Source organism: Rhinoderma darwinii, chromosome 3, assembly GCF_050947455.1.
Source record: "Rhinoderma darwinii isolate aRhiDar2 chromosome 3, aRhiDar2.hap1, whole genome shotgun sequence".
In the NCBI taxonomy this organism is placed as follows: domain Eukaryota; kingdom Metazoa; phylum Chordata; class Amphibia; order Anura; family Rhinodermatidae; genus Rhinoderma; species Rhinoderma darwinii.
Window position 1 is genome coordinate 121672914 of NC_134689.1, and position 19657 is coordinate 121692570.

At 43.7% G+C, this 19657-nt stretch overlaps 1 protein-coding gene across 1 annotated transcript in view; it reads right to left on the reverse strand.

Moving 5' to 3' along the window:
- EIF4E1B (eukaryotic translation initiation factor 4E family member 1B) overlaps positions 1 to 15051 on the reverse strand; it is a 38728-nt gene extending 23677 nt beyond the window's left edge. Inside the window, exons 1-2 of the mRNA XM_075859385.1 lie at positions 14949 to 15051; positions 14584 to 14687 (exon numbers count right to left, since the gene is read on the reverse strand). Coding sequence (XP_075715500.1) covers positions 14584 to 14687; positions 14949 to 15051 — 207 coding nt within the window. The remainder of the gene's footprint in view (positions 1 to 14583; positions 14688 to 14948) is intronic.
- Positions 15052 to 19657: the final 4606 nt, after the last annotated feature.

The window sequence follows — 19657 nt, forward strand, 5'->3', positions numbered from 1 at the left end:
ACAGTGGAAAAAAAAAATTGTTTAAAAGAAAATAATTAAGTCCCCCTAAAGTTATTTTCTGACCTTTAAAAAGGGACAGACCATTAAAAAACAAACAAACACACAACTTAGGGCGTGTTCACATCAGCGTTCGGTTCCGTTAATGGGTTCCATCAGAGGGTTGCCCTTTCAGTTGATGGGTTCCTCCGAAGGAAAGGTTTGACGGAAACCATACGCTCATACAAACAGGCCCTTAGGCCAGGATCACACACAGTTTTGATGCAATTTTTTTAAGCAGACACCAGAAATAGTTTCAGAAGGACGGAAAGTTACAAAGAAAAGACTGGTGAACCTCCTTTCTTTTATGTCCACCTATGTGTTTAGCTGAAAAAAAATAAAATAAGCCAAAAACGACATCAAAACAGTATCCGTGATCCGGACCTCAGGAAAACATGGAAAAATCCAACAAGTGTTACATAACCATTGAGACAGGGGCGTAACTAGGAAAGACTGGGCCCCATAGCAAACTTTGACTGGGGCCCCCCCTCCCCTGGGTATCACTCAACCCCCCCCTTGTAGATAGTGCCTCCCTATAGATTCTGCCACACAGCGCCCCCTATAGATAACGTCATACAGCCCTCCCCCTGTAGATAACGCCAGACAGCCACCAAGAAAAAACAGACTATCGTTTGTCCTACAAAAGACATGCATCCCCTATCCACAGGATAGGGGATACATGTGTGATCGCTGGCAGCGATAAAGAGAACGGGGGACCGAAAGTCCCCCGAAGTTCTCCATGACAAACCTTGCGCAGTTCAATAAAAATGAAAGGCGCGCTGGTCACGCATTTGCACAAGCGCAGCCGGTACACAAGTCATTTCTATGGAGCTGCAGACAGACCCCGGAAGTCCGAGGTTTGTCATGGAGAATTTCAGTGGACTTTCGGTCCCCCGTTCTCCTTATCGCTGCCAGCGATCACACATGTATACCCTATCCTGTGGATAGGGTATACATGTCTTTTGTAGAAACAACCCCTTCAGTGGCGTCACGCTGTAGCAGCTGCTAGCTGAGCATCCGGCCATGGGAGGGGGGCCTGTGCCGGCGAAGCGGGCCCCCTCATGCTGCGGGCCCCGTAGCAGCCGCTACTGCGGTAGATACGCCACTGCATTGAGAGAATTAACATCAGTTGTGATGCAATAGGCTAGAACAAGCAAGTTCTGTCATACTGAGAATTCACGTCGAAGTTCAAATTCGTTTTTTGCCACAACTTACCAAAATCATGGCACAATGGTGTGGTTATGCCACGATTTACAGCAAGAGAACTATGAATGGCAATGTGAATTTTCAGCCCGAGTTACTTTCTTTTGGTGTTTACAGTCCGTCAGGCAATAAGTACCTTAATTTGGCCGTGCAGTGTAAAAAAAAACTAAAAAAAAAAAAAAACAGTTTTACCACAAATTGTTATGTTTTGCGACGCAGTTCATTACTGTATATTTTACACGTTTCACCAGTAAAAACTGCACAGGCAAAAATGCACGTTGCATATTACATGCTGATTTGACGTGCGCATTTTCATGTGGCAGACCTAAAGCTTAATACAGCACCAGCAAGGTAAGTGAGATTTCAAGAAATCTCATCTACACGGCGCAGATTTTTTTCAGCACGTAAATGGATCTGTGGTGCCTACACCTGCGGATTTTCTGCAACGTGTGAAAGTAGCCATTGGCTACATGCACACATTGCGGAATTTGATGCGGAAAATCCACAGGTGTCCGCACGCAATTCCACAGCTAATGTGTTTTAGGCATTGCATTTACATTTTGATGCGGAAAGAGGTGCTGCATTTTTTTTTGTAAACTAGTATATACAATTCGCAAGCGGAAACTAAAGATAACTGGACATGCTGCAGATTTTAAAATACGCACTACAGGTGAATTTACGCGCAGAAAAAATCTGCACCATGTAGATGAGATTTCCTGAAACTTAATTTACTTTGCTGCTACTGTATTACGCTGCCGATTTGACACTTGAAAATACGCACTGTTAATCCGAATGTATTACGCAACATGTGCATTCAGCCTTAGGGCTTGTCCACACGCCAATTTTTTCCGGATGGAAAAAATGCTGCAGAATACAGTAGCAGCATAGTGGATGAGATTTAACAAGTCTCATCCACGTGCTGCGTAAAAATTCCGAGCCGAAATTGACCTGCGGTGTGCATTTTTCGGACCGCAGAAGGTCGATTCCTGCTGCGGAAAGTGGACTAAATTTCTGCGTTTTTCAGAGATGTCTCCATCTCCTAACATTGAGAAAAACGCAGCAAAATATGCACCATTTTCTGCTGTAAAAACCACAGGAAATGGCGCTTTTTCAACGGAATTGCTGCAGAAATTTTCTGCAGCAATTCTGTTGTGTGGACAATCCCTTAGGGTATGTTCCCACACACACACACACACGATACGCTGTCGATTTTCTGCAACAGAATCTCTAGAAAAAACGCTGGTATATCGGTCACAGAAATCCACACCAAATAGTGTGGTTTTTCCTGCAGATTAAGGCTGGGTTCCCACGGGACAGATTACGCTGCGTAAAAAAAATTAAAAAATCATGCAGCGTGTCCGAATTGGAAGGACATATCGTCCGAAAAAAAAATTAACGGGAATTCAGCTGCGTAGGAAAGCCATTCATACTTACCGCCTCCCTCTGACGTCTCAGGCCATGTGACGCCGCAGCCTGTGATTGGCTGCAGCAGTCACATAGGACTCAACGTCATCCCAGGAGGCCGGACTGCATGAAAAGGGGCATTCTGGGTAAGTATGTTAATCTTTTTTATTCTGTCATTGCACTCTTTGCGGCGTAAACACTGATTGCGCACAAAAACCACAACGCTTGGCTTTGTTTTGCGGGTTTTGCATCCCCATTGAAAAGCCACGATGGAAAAGGAACAAAATCTAGTTAACGTTTACGCTGCGTTTTTTACCCCGCAGCGTGGGCATGAGATTTTCTAAATCTCATCCACTTTGCTGCTAATGTGAACGCTGCAGAATTTCCACACAGAATTCAGTTGTGGAAATTGTGCAGCGTTTATGCTACGTGGGAACCCGGCCTTAGGCCTAGTTCACACAAACGTGTAATACGTCCTTGTGACGGCCGTCAGACAGACCTATATAATGCGATGTGGCCGTTGAACGCGTGTGAAGGGTCCGTGAGAAGATAGGACATGTCCTACTTTTTTGCGCTTACGCATCCCTCCATAGACTAGATGGATGCACCTCGGACATGCAAAAATGCAGTTTTTCACGTCCGAGGTTCGCAACGTTCGTGTTAATCTGGCCTCAGGCCCCATGCACACGCCCATAAAAACGCCCGTAAATACAGGCTCATAGACTTCTATTGGCCACGGGTACCTTCCCATTTGCGTACAGGAAGGTGCCCGGGCCGTTGTAAAACATGTCCTATTTCAGGTCCTAATTACGGCACAGAAGTCTATGGGGCGCCCGTAATTACGGGAGCGTTGAGAGACAAGGTCAGGGTATTTCAATATTTGAATAAAGAGAAGCAGAGAAAATGGCGTCTGAGCAATCATGTGAAATAATTTCCAGCCCCCCTTTTTTTATGGGTGGAATACGGATGACAACGGACCCCATATTTACGGGCACAGGTACGTAAATATGGGTTAAAAATGTGTGACAAAGGACCCGTATTTACTGGAGGGAAAAATACAGTTGTCTGCATAGGGCCTTAGGCTTAAACATTGGTTATAGCAAAGTATACGTGCACCTGCGGATTTCCAGCGGCTTCTATTGCGTAAACGCTGTGAAAACCACAACATAAATCTCTTGCATAATTTCTGCTCCCCATTGAAGCCTATGGGCCAAACACACAGCATCTCCGCACAGAACATGCTGCATTAATTGACATGCTGCGGAATTGTAAAACGCACCGCAGAACACTTTCCGCTGTGGAAATTCGACAGCGTTTACGCTACGTGGGAACCCAGCCTTAGGCTATATGCACACTTTGCTGTTGAAATCCCCCAGAAATTCACTGGAAAAAAACTGCAAGGTGCATTTTTCGGTGCATTTCAGTTCGGATGTTACGCTGCAGGTTTTGGTGCAATTTTCCTCCGCACTAGGCAGATATAGTTTGCAAGCGGAGATGCATGATATATTGACATGTTGCAGATTTTCCAAATCTGCACGGTGGGTCAACTTACGCGCGGGGAAAATACTGCAGCGCATACGTGAGATTTCCTGGAATCTCCATCTATGCTGGTACTGTCTTAGGCATCATTTACACGAGCGTAATATACGCACGTGCGACGGGCGTGCTTTTCACACGTGTCGTACTCACCTATATTAGGCTATGGGGCAGTGCAGAGAGTGCGTGAGATTTGCACAGCGCGAGTCCGTTGCGTAAAACTCACAACATGTCCTTTCTTTGTGCGCTGTTCGTGCGCATCACGCACCCATTGAAGTCAATGGGTGCGTGAAAACCACGCATGCCGCACGGAAGCACTTCCGTGCCAACTGCGTGATTCGCGCAACAGCTGTCAAACTCTGAATGTAAACAGAGAAGCACCACGTGCTTTTCTGTTTACAAACATCCAAACGGAGTGTCATAATGATGGCGGCTGCGCGAAAATCACGCAGCCGCGCATCATACACTGATGACACAAGCAGCTGTTAAGTGCCTTTTGCGCACGCAAAATGCCACGTTTTTTGCGTGCGCAAAACGCACACGCTCGTGTAAATCAGGCCTTGCACTGTTCTGCCACACACAAATATGCATGGTGAAACTGCATCATGCGAATTGACCATTGCCATGATTTTTTTAATGCGTTCGGTTGATGAACTCTTTTTGAAAGACATGGGAGTTTATCTACCAAAACCAAAAACAGCAGGTTAAAAACAACAAAAATAACACAGTGTTAATCTATCCAAAGTCAGAGTGTATACATAAGACTTACTCCTTCAGCTGCTGCCATGTTAGATAACAGGAGATATCCAAAATTAGAGTTACCATCCCACTTTTTATATGGAGCGTAATTACATCTTAAAGTGGCAGTACACTACCTAGAAAACTTGGTGCTGTGAATTACCACAGTGGAACAAAGCCATTTGTGTCTCTCCTTCAATGGCAGACTAATATACTGTATTACTTTTTTCTGAGCTTTGTGCAACTATATACACAACAATATATGTGTATATTACCACATTTGTCTATCTAGCTGCTGATTAAACTAGCTTCACCTGTTGACACAGCCTGTGTTCAGTTCATTAAAGGGACCCTATCACCAGTGAATTCATCAGTTTAGACTTTTTGAATGAAAACAATTATTATTATTATTATTTATTTTTTTAAGTATCTTTTTGTCACTACTTGTCTATCAATGCAAAAATAAATAATGAATACTGCAGGTTTTTACACGTGCTGACATCTAGTGGTCAAACAGATAGACTGCGGATGGGTTATATTTAAAAAAAAACAAAAAAAAAAAACATAACGCATCTGGTTTTACATGCTGCAACTGAATGTAAAAACATTATGAATGTTAGGCCTAGTTCACATGGAGATTTTGAAATGCAAGCGGGTTTTATTTACGTTTTTCTTGACACTTTTTTTAAGTATTTTTTGACTAGTTATTTCTTTAGACGTTTTTCTTAATTTAGCAAATGCAAAAACTGTGTGAAAAAAACCACTCCAAACAAACGGTGCATTTTTTTCTGCCTCCCATTGATTTCAATAGAGGTTTATAGGCAGAAACCGCTCCAACATACGGCGAGCGAATAAAAAAAACAACCCGAAAAAATCCTATTGAAATCAATGAAGGGAGATTTCGGGCGTTTTTTGGCACTGATTTCTACGTGGTTTCAGCATGAAAAACACACGGAATTAAAAACGGCTGAAAATTACAGAGCTGTTTTCAAGGGAACAGCCTCTGATTTTCAGCCATTTTTTAATCAGAAAACGGCTTTTTTTTTTAGATGATTTTGGAGCTGTTTTTCAATTGACCCTATGAAAAATAGCTCCAAAAACGGCTCAAGAAGTGACATGCTCATACTTTTTACGCAACATCTTTTTACGCGCCGTTCTTTTAAACAGCGGTGTAAAAAAAACGCCCATCTGAACTAAATGCCGGTTTTCCCATTGATTTCAATGGGAAGCTGTTTGTCAGCGTTTCACTAGCAATTTTCAAGGCCTCTTTCGAGGCGTTTACAACCCCTGAAAACACTGCGTGTGAACATACCCTTATATTGTCTGCTGAGCCATGTATCTAACCCTATCATATGTGACACTATCTACTAAGTCATGTATCTAATCCTATCATGTGTTATACTGTCTGCTGAATACCTGTATCTAAGCCTATAATGTATGATACTGTTTACTGGGGCCCTGTATCTAAGGCCTTATTCACACGAACGTGTGCGTTTTGCGCGTGCAAAAAACGCTGCTTTTTTTGCGCATTGCAATTCCGTGTGTCGTCAGTATGTGCTGCGTGGCTGCGTTATTTTCACGCATATGCCATGCTTATGACACGCGGTTTTGACGTTTAGAAAAAGAAATGAAGGAAGTGCTTTTATTTTTTCCTTAATTTCTTTATCTACTGTGTGCCGTGCGCGATATTCTTCAAATGCCCATTTAATGGCTAAAAGTTTGCGGTTGCCAACGTCATAGTTACTCTCAGTGGGGGAGAACTTCCTGGAGAAGTAGCCACAGGGACGGAGATGGGTGAGAGACCTAGTACCCTGGGACAAGACAGCACCCATTCCCACCTCGGAGGCGTCAACCTCCACGATGAATGGCTCCATCTGGTTAGGCTGAATCAGCAGTGGGGCAGAGATAAAGCACCTCTTGAGGACCTCAAAAGCCTGGACCGCCTCCGGAGGCCAGTGGAGGAGATCGGCACCTTGCGAGTAAGGTCCGTAAGAGGCTTAGCGATGACCGAGAAGTTAGCAATAAATCTCCTATAATAATTAGCAAACCCCAGGAAGCACTGTAAAGCCTTCAGGGAGGCAGGTCGGACCCATTCAGCCACTGCCTGAACCTTGGCAGGGTCCATGCGGAATTCGTTAGGAGTGAGGATTGACACAAAAAAGGTATCTCCTGCACCCAAAACACACATTTTTCGGTTTTAGCAAAGAGTTTGTTTTCCCGAAGGACCTGGAGCACCTTCCTGACATGCTCAATGTGGGAGGACCAGTCCTTGGAAAACACAAGTATATCATCAAGGTACACTACAAGAAATACCCCCAGGTAGTCTCTTAAATTCTAATTTATGAAATTCTGGAAGACCGCGGGAGCATTACACAACCCAAAGGGCATGACGAGGTATTCGAAATGACCTTCGGGCGTGTTAAACACAGTCTTCCACTCATCCCCTTCTCTGATTCGGATAAGGTTATAAGCCCCCCGAAGATCAAACTTAGAGAACCATTGGGCCCCCTGAACCTGATTGAAGAGATCAGGAATCAGAGGAAGGGGATATTGGTTCCTTACAGTGACCTTATTCAAGTTTCGGTAATCGATGCACGGCCTAAGACCACCACCCTTCTTCCCCATGAAGAAGAAGCCAGCACCCACCGCAGAAGTAGAGGGGCGAATGTAACCCTCGGCCAGGCTTTCCTGGATATATTCTCTCATGGCTTCACGTTCGGGACAAGAGAGATTAAAAATCCTACCCTTAGGGAGCTTAGCTCCTGGTACCAAATCGATAGCGCAATCGTACTCTCTATGAAGAGGTAACTCTTCGGAAGCCTTTTTAGAAAAAACGTCAGTGAATTCCAGGATAAACTAACGAAATTAATAGAAAAACAGGACGTCATGCATTCATTACCCCATTTAGTGAGATCCCCAGTATTCCAGTTAAACGTGGGATTATGCATCTGCAACCAAGGAAGGCCTAAAACCAAATCGGATGATAATCCCTGCATCACCAGCACAGAACACAGCTCCAAATGAATGGAGCCCACAATGAGTTCAAAAACAGGGGTATGCTGCGTAAAATAACCATTAGCACGTGGAGTGGAGTTGATACCCACTACCGGGACAGGTTTAGGCAAATCAATCAATGGCATAGCTAGAGACATAGCAAATTCCACAGACATAATATTAGCAGAAGATCCTGAATCCACGATGGCACTGCCGGTGGCAGACCTACCATAAAAAGAGACCTGAAAGGGAAGCAAGATCTTATTAGGTTTCGCGTATACGGGAAATACCTGTGCGCCCAAGCGACCTCCCCGATGGTCACTTAGGCGCGGAAGTTTTCCGGCTGCTTATTCTTACGCCTAGGACAGTCATTCACTTGATGCTTGGCATCCCCACAGTAGAAGCAGAGACCATTCTTCCTGCGGAACTCTCTACGTTGTTGGGGAGACATGGAGGCCCCGAGTTGCATCGGTTCATCCGAGTTTTCCATGGAAGGACGGAGCAACGGAGGCTCGGGAGCCATCATAGGGGAGCCAGAGGAGAAGGCACAAAAACGTTCAAGTCGTCGTTCCCTGAGACGTCGGTCAAGACGTACCACTAAAGCCATAACCTGATCTTGAGATTCAGAAGAGGGATAACTAACTAACAGGTCTTTCAAAGCATTCGACAGACCCAATCTAAACTGTCACCTCAAGGCAGGGTCATTCCACTGAGAAGCTACACACCACTTCCTAAAGTCAGAACAGTACTCCTCAACGGGTCTCTTACCCTGACGTAAGGTCACCAGCTGACTCTCGGCAAAGGCAGTCTTGTCAGTCCGAGAGCCGAAAAGAAAAGGTCAACAGAAGGGAGTTCAGGGGCGTCAGGGGCCAAGGAGAAGGCCCATTCCTGGGGGCTGTCCTGGAGCCGGGACATAATTATACCCACTCGCTGGCTCTCAGAACCTGAGGAGTGGGGCCTTAAACGGAAATAGAGCCTACAACTTTCCCGAAAGGAAAAAAAAGTCTTACGGTCCCCTGAGAACCGGTCAGGCAACTTGAGGAGGGGTTCAAGAGGTGGTGTGGAGGGTACTACCTGGGTAGCCTCACGCTGGTTGCACATCTGAGCCAGGTCTTGGACCTGTAGGGAGAGACCCTGCATTTGCTGAGCCAGGGACTCAAGGGGGTCCATATTATGTCAGGGACCAGGGTAGAAAAGGTAAATGGGCCTGTGATTATGTAATGTCAGGATAGGGAGACAGACAGGTGAGCTCTAATCTATCCGCCATTCAGTCCCTGCCTACTTGTACAGCCTGTCCTAGGCTACGGCTTACAACTGGGCGACGATCCCTACACTGAATATGTGCACGACAGACAAAACAAGACAGGGTACACAAAAGCAAGGGAAGTGGGGCAGTTGCCCACGGCAACACCGTGAGCAACAGAGAAGTGGACGAGCCGAGTCAAACCAGGAGTGTACGTGGTATCAAATGCAGAGCGGGAGAATAGTCAGTCAAGCTAGGGTCAATATTAAGCAGAGGTCAATGGTAACAGCAGAAACAGCAGAGCCAGGAAACAGGTGAATCACAAGCAAAGGACAAGCAGCAAATGAAGGTATAAGTAGACCAAGAGCGGGAGCTAGAACCGTCTGGCCAGGCTGCGATAGGCTCTCCCACTCCTCAGCCTACCAACCTGAGTGGTAGCAGATCGAATCACTCTAGCAGACCTAGGAACAGATGCAGGCTGATTAACCATAGACGTCGACACAGAAGTTGTGTCAGGCAAATCCTTTACAGAGGATTTCTAGTTAGAAGAAATTGATGGCCTATCACGATAGGCCATCAATATCTAATTGGTGGGGGTTTGACTCTCTGCACCACCACCCATCAGCTATTTTGAAGGGGCCGCAGCACTCATGGTACGTGAGGTTAGATCACACTCTACTGTAATGGTGCCAAACCATCACTTATATGGACTCTAACTGTCCAACCTGACTCCACCACGCTCTGTCCCCAGCCGGCACCAAACTCTTCCTGGGCCAAGCCAGTCCTCTATACCTCCCCTGTCACTGTACTCAGAAGTCTTTCATTCCTTCATACAGCCATAGGGACCGCAGTATGTTAACTAGCCAACCTATAGAACAAAACATTATATACAGCAAAGAATATATGTACATTGCATAAACAGTGAAAATCTGAGCAGTCCAATGACTGTAAATGGAGGTCACTCATTTCATCCAGGTTACATAGGCATTGGCATCGTTAGGCCTGAGTACTTGAGTACAGGAGACCGACATTTCCTACAGTGCTGCAGTATTTCTGACAGCATAGTGCTGCCAATTGATGCTACCAGTGGATAAAGAGAACGGAGTCAGAAAGAAAAGGGGCTGTTACATGCTGATTAAAAAGTGTACCCTGTAGCAGTTGTATATGGGGCCATGGGGCAATGGAAACATGTAAGAGGGGTAAACACTGTGGTTTAACTATGTACATGTAATTGTATGTGTTTTTTTGTGAACCGTTGGCAATGACTTTCCTTGGGGGCAAAAAGCTTTAATTGTAAGGTAATCTCTACATCTAGCTGGGCCTAGGACACGATGAGACGTGTGAACAGGGGTTATGGATAGGAAAAGGTGCAGGTTTTGTTTGCAGAGATAATGTGAAGCACGGAGAAGGCCTGCTACCACCAGGGCTGTCGACTTTTCTGTGGATATGGCTACGTCTAGGATGTTGTGGGTTCTGGGATGTGTCATTCCCACCAACCAGTGTAAAAAGATTGTCTTGACAAAGACTGTGTTAATGCATGTGTAACGTTGTAAGAATTCTGCCTCTCCCAGAGACGTCAATTTCCAGTAAAGATTTAATTTGTTGTACCACCTGTGTCTGCGACATTTATGCACTGGTAAAAGGTGGTCTAAAATGTCTCCTATTTTGGACTATTAATAGTGTTGCTAACCAATGTGAATGGCACTGTCGCCTGTTTCCCTGTGCCAGGCTCCTGTCTCAAGGCCAGGTATTGAATATAAGATTCTGAGGCAAAGACATGAATTTTATATTGGAGCCATACCTGTCAAATGTCCTGCTGAGACCTGATGTTCCTGGAATCTGAAAGAACTTGGTAAGTATCAATGTTTATAGTGTAGTAGTTGAATACTAGATATAACTAATATATAGTAGACTGCAGGTAACAGTATCACCAGTGGAGAGACAGACAGTCTCTGATAGTGATGCTTCCTCCAACTCAGACAGACTTCACCTTATGGGACAAGAATAGAGGACTGTAGGAGGTCATGCCTAACCACACTGAAATCACAGGCAAAGTCCCACCATCACAGTGATGTATTGTGAAGTCAATGATATAGCCCTGCCCCCTTAGTGACATCAGTGTGTATTATAGAGATATCAGATAACAGACATGGTCGCTATCTGTGTGGGAATATGTTTATAAAGATTGAGCGTTTATTCAGCATCAAAACTGACTTGGTTATCTAATACCAGCTGTATGATCTCTATTTTTTCTCTCTTTCCTTACACCTACACCTAGAATGCAAATCTAATGCTATTAATAATGACCTTATTACAAACAAGAAGTGCAATATCACACACGTTTCATTCGCCAGTCTTAATCTAAAGATCGGGCATAAAATGCGCATAACTTATTAAGAAGCACACACCTCTTAATAAATTAGGCACATCTGTGGTTGTCTATGTGCCAGAAAGGGAACTCTAGGCCATTTACTAGCTGGCGTAGATTTCTGCTATCATTAAAAGTAATTATAGTAAATACGTTGGGCCGCAGGCGGTCCTACTCTGTGTTGGATGGTCCATTTGCTTATATTTTCTGTATTAAATTAGATTATGAATTATCAAGCAGGATGCCGGATTATGCAGAGATGACATTTCTATTCCACCTGCAATTACTTTCTTTCCCCCTATTTTAGAAATATATTATCTTTGAATGTTTCTTCTATAACCTTGTAGCAGTTTGGCTGAACACCCAGACATGAAGTTATCACATTCCTTATTAATTTGTCTCTATTTCATTATTCACATATATATTCGCAAATAAACTCCCACACTCCCACGCCTCCTCCATTTTAGAGGCCAACAAGCTATTGTATTCTTGCCAAGAGAATTTGCAGGTGTTAAGTAACGTAAGCATCTAATGAAGAATTATAATTTTACATTTGAAATGTATTGTATGTCTGTGATTGGCTCAATATGAAATATTCTCATTGTCTACTATTGGCTGAATCAGAGTTATTGTCACATTGCCTCTGATTGGTTAACCTCAAGCCTACACACCATTTGAATGATATTATTGTAATTGTTTTTGGCAATAAACCTCAGAGGAGTATTTTTGAGCATGCAAGCAATGTCTGTGTCTCTTGCTTCTCTCCGATATATCGATAACATCTATGATCTGCATCTGGATAAATTTCCAGAGTGAGTGTCTGTTGGGACACTCGTCTAAAATGTCAGTCTTATATATTTTGAGCCATCACTTTCTCAACAACTCCTTTTGCTAAACTTTGCTCCTAACAAAAAAAAAGTGCTAGATGCAGAGTAAAACCAAAAAAAGTCTACAATTTTTGCGAAATACAGCCTGCAACTTTTTTACCGCCTCTATAATAGTGTAAATAGCCTGATAACCTCCCCTCCTGTGTCTCACAAATCAGTTTATATTTGTTTGATTTTGATTATTTGTTTTACACACAATTTTTGTTTTATTCTATTTATTTTGTCTACACCATATCCCCTCCTGATCCTTATAATGAACAGCATGGTAAAGGATTTAAATGCATAAAAATGTAACATTAATACATGTAAGATTAATGCAATATACTTGAACAGGTGTTCAGAGTCTGTTTATGACCAGTTCCATTCCAACGCACATTCATTATGATGAATGTTTCAGCTTACAACATCCCCTCTGTTTACATATATATTTGTCATTACTCCAGTATAAAATGCACTTCATTCTGCAGTTACACACAACACAGCTGTGTATTTACTGTATAGGATATATGGTTTATTTTTGTCAGTACTCCCCAACAGAGATTCTTACATTTACTTCATCCATCTGTTCATTATGCTCTCTGCTTCACGCTGTGAAATTACTGCAAAAATGTTAGAATTAAATTGACTTATATTAGGGGCTAGTGTGTGAATACCATCTAAAATTATTCATTGTTTTCATCTTGTAGAGACTCATATGGCAAAATAATGTAGGTGAGAGAGGCACTGGACAATATCACATAGGCTAGGTTCTCCACCACGTTTTTGGGCTCTACATTCGGCGTATATGGCAGGAAATTTTCCCAACATATACATCTAATGTGTACATAAACTATCACTAGCCAAACATATGGTAACAAGAGTGTCCTTTTCAAATACATTTGACTAGGATATGCCAGTATACCTTTGATGTGCACCTGTGTGTCGATCTATAATTTGGACACATTTTTAACCCCTGGAAGTGTGTTGTTTTCTAAAGTGGAAATTTGCTAGACAATAACTCCACCTTCTGAAACTACCTGAAATCAGCTGTCAATGGGAAAATCTGGCAGCAATTGTTTAATTTCCCTGCAGCGTTACCACAGGGGAAATGAAGCATTAAACAGTGTCCATTCAGATCAATCTGTTGTCTGTGTAATGCAGGACAGGACAGGTCCTCCGGAGCGAGAGACACTCTATGTAGGGTCCTGAATAGTTGACTCCCCTCTATTCACATTCAGAATTTTCTAGTAGGCTATGTGAAGATGGGTTTTCTGAACTGGGAACCGTTTGTTTCAGGGTTTCTTAAAATCAGTTGTTATTAAAGTATTGTACATACAATCTTCTCTTCTATTGTTACGACCAGTAGGTTTATTGAACCTCTGGGCTACTCGACCGGTTTGGCTTAGGGCCACCTCTAAGGGCGCATCTAAGTAGCATCCCCAGTCTTCATTCTTTAACCCTTATACAGAGATCTGGTATTCAATTCGGGGTGGCTACCAGGCCTCTACCTCTTTAAGTAGTGCCGGTGGAGTAGCTGCTGGCCAAACAGACAAGAAACAGGCACCGGCAGATGATACCTTGAAGGATGGAAGCTGACAGTGTATCACTGGTCACAGGTGGTTAGCAGGTAGCTAGATGTAGGCAGGTAGCGGGCAGCTGGACATAGGCAGATCGCTGGTCACAAGCAGGTAGCTGGACACAGGAGGTAGCTTGTAGCTGGACACAGGCAGATAACTGATCGCAACAGCGGAATGAATACAGGTTGGTATAGGCTGTCCACACATAGCAACAGCGGACTGGAAACAGACTGATTATGGATAACCATATACCAGCTGACCACAGATAGCAACAGCGGACTGGATACAGGCTGGTAATGGACAACTGGATACAGGCTGATAACTGATGGCAATAGCAGACTGGATACAGGCCTTGACCATAGATGGCCCCCAGAACTGACAAGAAATTCCTGTCGGCAGAAGAAAACAACTTGGAGAAGAAGCCGCAGGTTACAGTCTTACCAGTAGGAAAATTTTGCGTCAGGACTGCACCTGCATCAACAGAAGAGGCTCCCACCTCAAGGAGGAATTGTGGGGTCCAGTTCTTAGCATTTACCCCTTTCTTTGTAAGGGCTATTATAGGTGCGAGCAACGAACGGTGAAGTGGGCATTAAACTGGCAGTAAAAGTTCACAAATACCAGAAAGCGCTGAATTGCAAGGAGACCCTGGAGACGAGGCCTGTTCAACGTGGTAGACACTTTATCGGGATCCATCTTCAACCCCTGGTCAGACACAATAAAACCTAAAAACGGAAGAGAGGATCTCCCGTAGACATATTTCTCCAATTTCGCATAGAGATAGCTTTCTTGCAACCGCTCAAATACTTGGCGAACATATTTTCATTGGATAGTCAAATCGGGCGAGAAAATCAGGATGTCGTCTAGATAGACCACCACATTGACGTATAACAGATCCTGGAATATATTATTTACAAGCTCTTGAAGTACGGCAGGAGCATTACAGAGTCTGAAGGGCATAATGAGATATTCATAGTGCCCATTACGAGTATTAAAGGCCATCTTCCACTCATTGCCTTCACGGATGCGGATCAGGTTGTATGCCCTGCGCAGATCTAGTTTGGTGAAGATTTTGGCTCCACTGATCATGTTGAAATGGTAGCAGATATTTGTTTTTTACTGTGATCTTACTAAGAGTAAGATAATCTATACGTGGGCGAAGAGATCCATCCTTCGTTTAGACAAAGAAAACACGGCTCAGGCCGGAAAATAGGATTTTCTGATGAATCCCCTTTATAGGTTTGTTCTAATGTATTCTGACATTGCTTGAGTCTCTGGCAAGGACAACGGATAGAAAGAACCGGAGAATGTATTGTCCGAGGCAAGAGATCAACAGGACAGTTATAGGGTCGCCTCCTTCTTACTAAAGACGTCTGCATAAGCCGAATATCAAGGGGCAGACCCTGCAGTTTTTGAGGCACAGATGGGACCAAGGCAGGTTCAATCTGTGCCAAGCACTTGGTACGGCAGCTTAAACCCCACTGAAGGATTTGGCTGGAGTTCTAATCCAGAACCGGGGCATGTTGCCATAGCCAGTGAAGGCCTAGAAGCAAGGGATACCGGCAACACATGAAACACAGGGTGGGATCAGGAAGGCGCTGACCATTATGGATGCTACTGCTAAGGCTCTCTCCAGACGATCAATCGGCAGGTTAAGATGAGTCACCAGGTCTTGATGGATGACGTTTACTGCAGCCCCAGAATCAAGAAAGGTTTGAACGGTGGCAGAAGCATTACCACATGACAACTTCATGGGCATAGTCAACTTTGGAGAGAGATACTCTTTACCTAGGGTCGGCCCTCCTACCAAATTTAGGTGCTAGAGTTTACGGCATTTGCACACAAAATGGCCACAGTATATGCAGAGGTTCTTGTTGCGCCTACACTGATGCTCTTGATTTCTAAGCCTAACCCTCTTGACTTGCATAGGTTCCTCAACAGCCAGGGTGAGCAGAGGTCTCTGAATAGTCAGAGCGAGTCTGGGAACCCCCGTACTATGTCCCGCTTCCTGGGAGTGCTCCTGGGCACGCCCTTTTAAACTAATGTCAATTCACGTGGCCAGCATGATGAGGGCATCTAGGAATGAAGGCAATTCATGACTTGCTAACTCGTCCTTTATACGGTCTGCCAACCAATGCTGGAAGAGTGCGACCAGGGCCTCGTTATTTCAGGCCAACTCTGCTGCAAGAGTCCGGAATTGTACACCGTACAGCTGTGGAACTGGCCTGGCGGATATTCAGGATGGCAGCTGATGCTGATGACCAGGAGTAAGTAGCAGTAGGCGGTAGTGTTGCAGAAGCTGCAGGCTCTGGGATAGGAGATGCTGGATGTTGGTTAACCCTTTGCTGTGCAGCCAGGGAATTCATACACTGCAACATTTAGTATGGACAACTGCTGATGTCCTTGACGGCGTCATAGAGTATCTGTACTGTACTTTCGGATTGCCAGAGTGTTCCATGGCCTGAGCAAACTGTTACGACCAGCAGGTTACATCTACTGCTTCTGACAGTAGAACCTCCTATTCACTTACCATACTCCTAGCTATAAACTTTGTTGACACAAACAGTTATCTACTCAGGAAGTAAACAAGGAAGGTTCCTATGACTGACTGCAAGTCAGAAAGTATATTGGAAAATTTTAAAACATTTAATTTTGCAAAGAACAAACTTTTCTGCAGAAACTATAATGCCCTTTAAATCCGTTCTTTGAAATTTTTACCATTCCCTCACAAAAAACAATAATAAAAGTTAATAATATGTACCCCAAAATGGTGGCAATTAACCCCTACCCGCACCAGGACGTAACTGTACGTCGTTGCGGGAAGTTACTTCCCGCACGAGGACGTACAGTTACTGAGTTAATCCCAGTGCACACTGTCGGCGACAGTGTGCACCGGGAACCAGGAGGTCAGCTGTCGCCGACAGCTGACACTCCCCTCTTGCCGGCCAGCGGTCCTTTGCCGCTGATTTCGGCGCATTAACCCCTTAAATTCGGCGATCGGGTGCAATCGCCGAATTTTAGGGGTTTCTAACATATCGGCAGACCCCCGTCCGAAATCGCGGGGTCTGCCGATAGTTAGTATGGCAAACGGAAGCCAAACAATGGCTTCCGGGTCTGCCACGGACAGAAGCCCATCAGGACCAACCTTCGGCTGGTCCTGATAGGCTTCCTGTCAGAGTGACAGAAAGTCACTGTGCCGTTCCCGATGCACACTGTCGGCGACAGTGTGCATCGGGAACTTGGAGATCAGCTGTCCCCGACAGCTGACACTCACCAGTGTTGCCGATCAGCGGCTCATCGCCGCTGATTTCGGCAATTAACCCGTTACATGCGGGGCTCGATTGCGATCTCCGCATGTAGCGGGTTTGTAGCGCATCAGCAGCCCCCATGCAATCGTGGGGGCTTCTGATGCTTGTGATGGCACCCGGGGGCCAGACAACGGCCCCCAAGTCTGCCATGTATGTCAGCCTATGAGGATCAGCCTCTGCTGATCCTCGTAGACCAACTGTCAGAGTGACTGTGACGTCACACTGACAGTTGGAATACATTACACTACCTAGGTAGTGTAATGTATTCCAGCAGCGATCAGTGCTGCAGGTCAAAAAAAGAAAGTGTAAAAAGTAAAAAAAAAGTTAATAAACAAAAATATAAAGTGTAAAAAGAAAAAAAAAAGTTAATAAAAATGTTTTATAAAAGTGTAAAAATAAAAGGTTTTGTTTTCCTATAATAAGTCATTTATTATAGGGAAAAAATGAAAACGTTAAAAAAAAGTACACATATTTGGTATTGCCGCGTTCGTAACGACCCAATCTATGAAACTATAATGTTAATTTTTCCAGACGGTGAACGCCGCAAACAAAATAAACGGAAAACTGTCAGCATCGCTATTTTTTGGTCACCACCCCTCCCAAGATATAGAATAAAAAGTGATCAAAAAGTCGCATTTACCCCAAAATGGTACCAATAAAAACTACAACCCGTCCCGCAAAAAACAAGACCTCCCTCAGCTTTTTTGACGAAAAAATAAAAAAGTTACGGCTCAGAATAGCGTGTCCCAGAAAATAAATTATTTTATAGAAACTTAATTTTATTGTGCAAACGCTGCAAAACGTAAAAAAAACTATACACATATGGTATCGGCGTAATCGTACCGACCGGCAGAATAAATTAAAACGTAATTTATTGCGCACGGTGAACGCTGTAATAAATAAAGAATTTAAAGCGCCAAAATCGCTGTTTTTTGGTCACCCTAGCTCTAAAAAAGATCCTGAGGGGCCAAAATGATCACTATACCACTAGAAAAATTCCTTGAGGGGTGTAGATTCCAAAATGGGGTCACTTTTGGCGGGTTTCCACTGTTTTGGTCCCTCCGGGGCGTTGCAAACCCGACATGGCACTGAAAACCAATCCAGCAAAATCTGCGCTCCAAAATCCAAAAGGCGCTCCCTCCCTTCTGAGCCCTGCTGTGGGTCCAAACATCAGTTTACGACCACATATGGGGTATTGCCGTAATCGGGAGAAATTGCTTTACAAATTTTGGGGTGCTTTTTCTCCTTTATTCCTTGTAAAAATGAAAAAATTCTATGTTTCCACAGAAAAATAGGTGATTTTCATCTTCACAGACTAATTCCACTAAATTCTGCAAAAAAACTGTGGGGTCAAAATTCTAACTATACCCCTAGAAAAATGCCTTGAGGGGTGTAGTTTCCAAAATGGGGTCACTTTGGGGGGGTTTCGGCTGTTTAGGTACCACAAGACCTCCTCAAACCTGACATAGTGCCTAAAATACATTCCTAAAAAAAGGAGGCCCCGAAATCCACTAGCTGCTCCTTTGCTTCTGCGGCCTGTGTTTCAGTCCATTAGGACACTAGGGCCACATGTTGGATATTTCTAAAATCTGCAGAATCTGGGCAATAAATATTGAGCTGCGTTTCCCTGGTAAAACCTTCTGTGTTACAGATTTTTTTTTATTACAAATGAATTTCGGCAAAAAAAATGAAATTTGTAAATTTCACCTCTACTTTGCCTTAATTCCTGTGAAACGCCTAAAGGGTTAAAATATTTTCTGAATGTGGTTTTGAATACCTTGAGGGGTACAGTTTTCAAAATGGGGGGATTTATGGGGACTTTCTAATATATAAGGCCCTCAAAGCCACTTCAGAACTGAACTGGTCCCTGAAAAAATGGCCTATTGAAATTTTATTGAAAATATGAGAAATTGCTGCTAAAGTTCTAAGCCTCGTAACGTCCTAGAAAAATAAAAGTACGTGAAAAAAAATGATGCAAACATAAAGTAGACATATAGGGGATGTTAACTAGTAACTATTTTGTGTGGTATTACTATCTGTTTCACAAGCAAATACATTTAAATTTAGAAAAATGCTAATTTTTGCAAATTTTTGCTAAAATTTGAAGTTTTTCACAAATAAATATTGAATTTATCGACCAAATGTTTTCACTAACATAAAGTACAATATGTCACGAGAAAACAATCTCAGAATCGCTTGGATAGGTAAAAACATTCCGGAGTTATTACCACATAAAGTGACACATGTCAGATTTGAAAAAATAGGCTGTGTCCACAAGGCCAAAACAGGCTGTGTCCTAAAGGGGTTAAAACTTAGACTCTTCCTACAAAACAAAACAAAACAAAACACGCCTTCATAGAACTTAGTTGACTTGAAGGTCCAGAGTA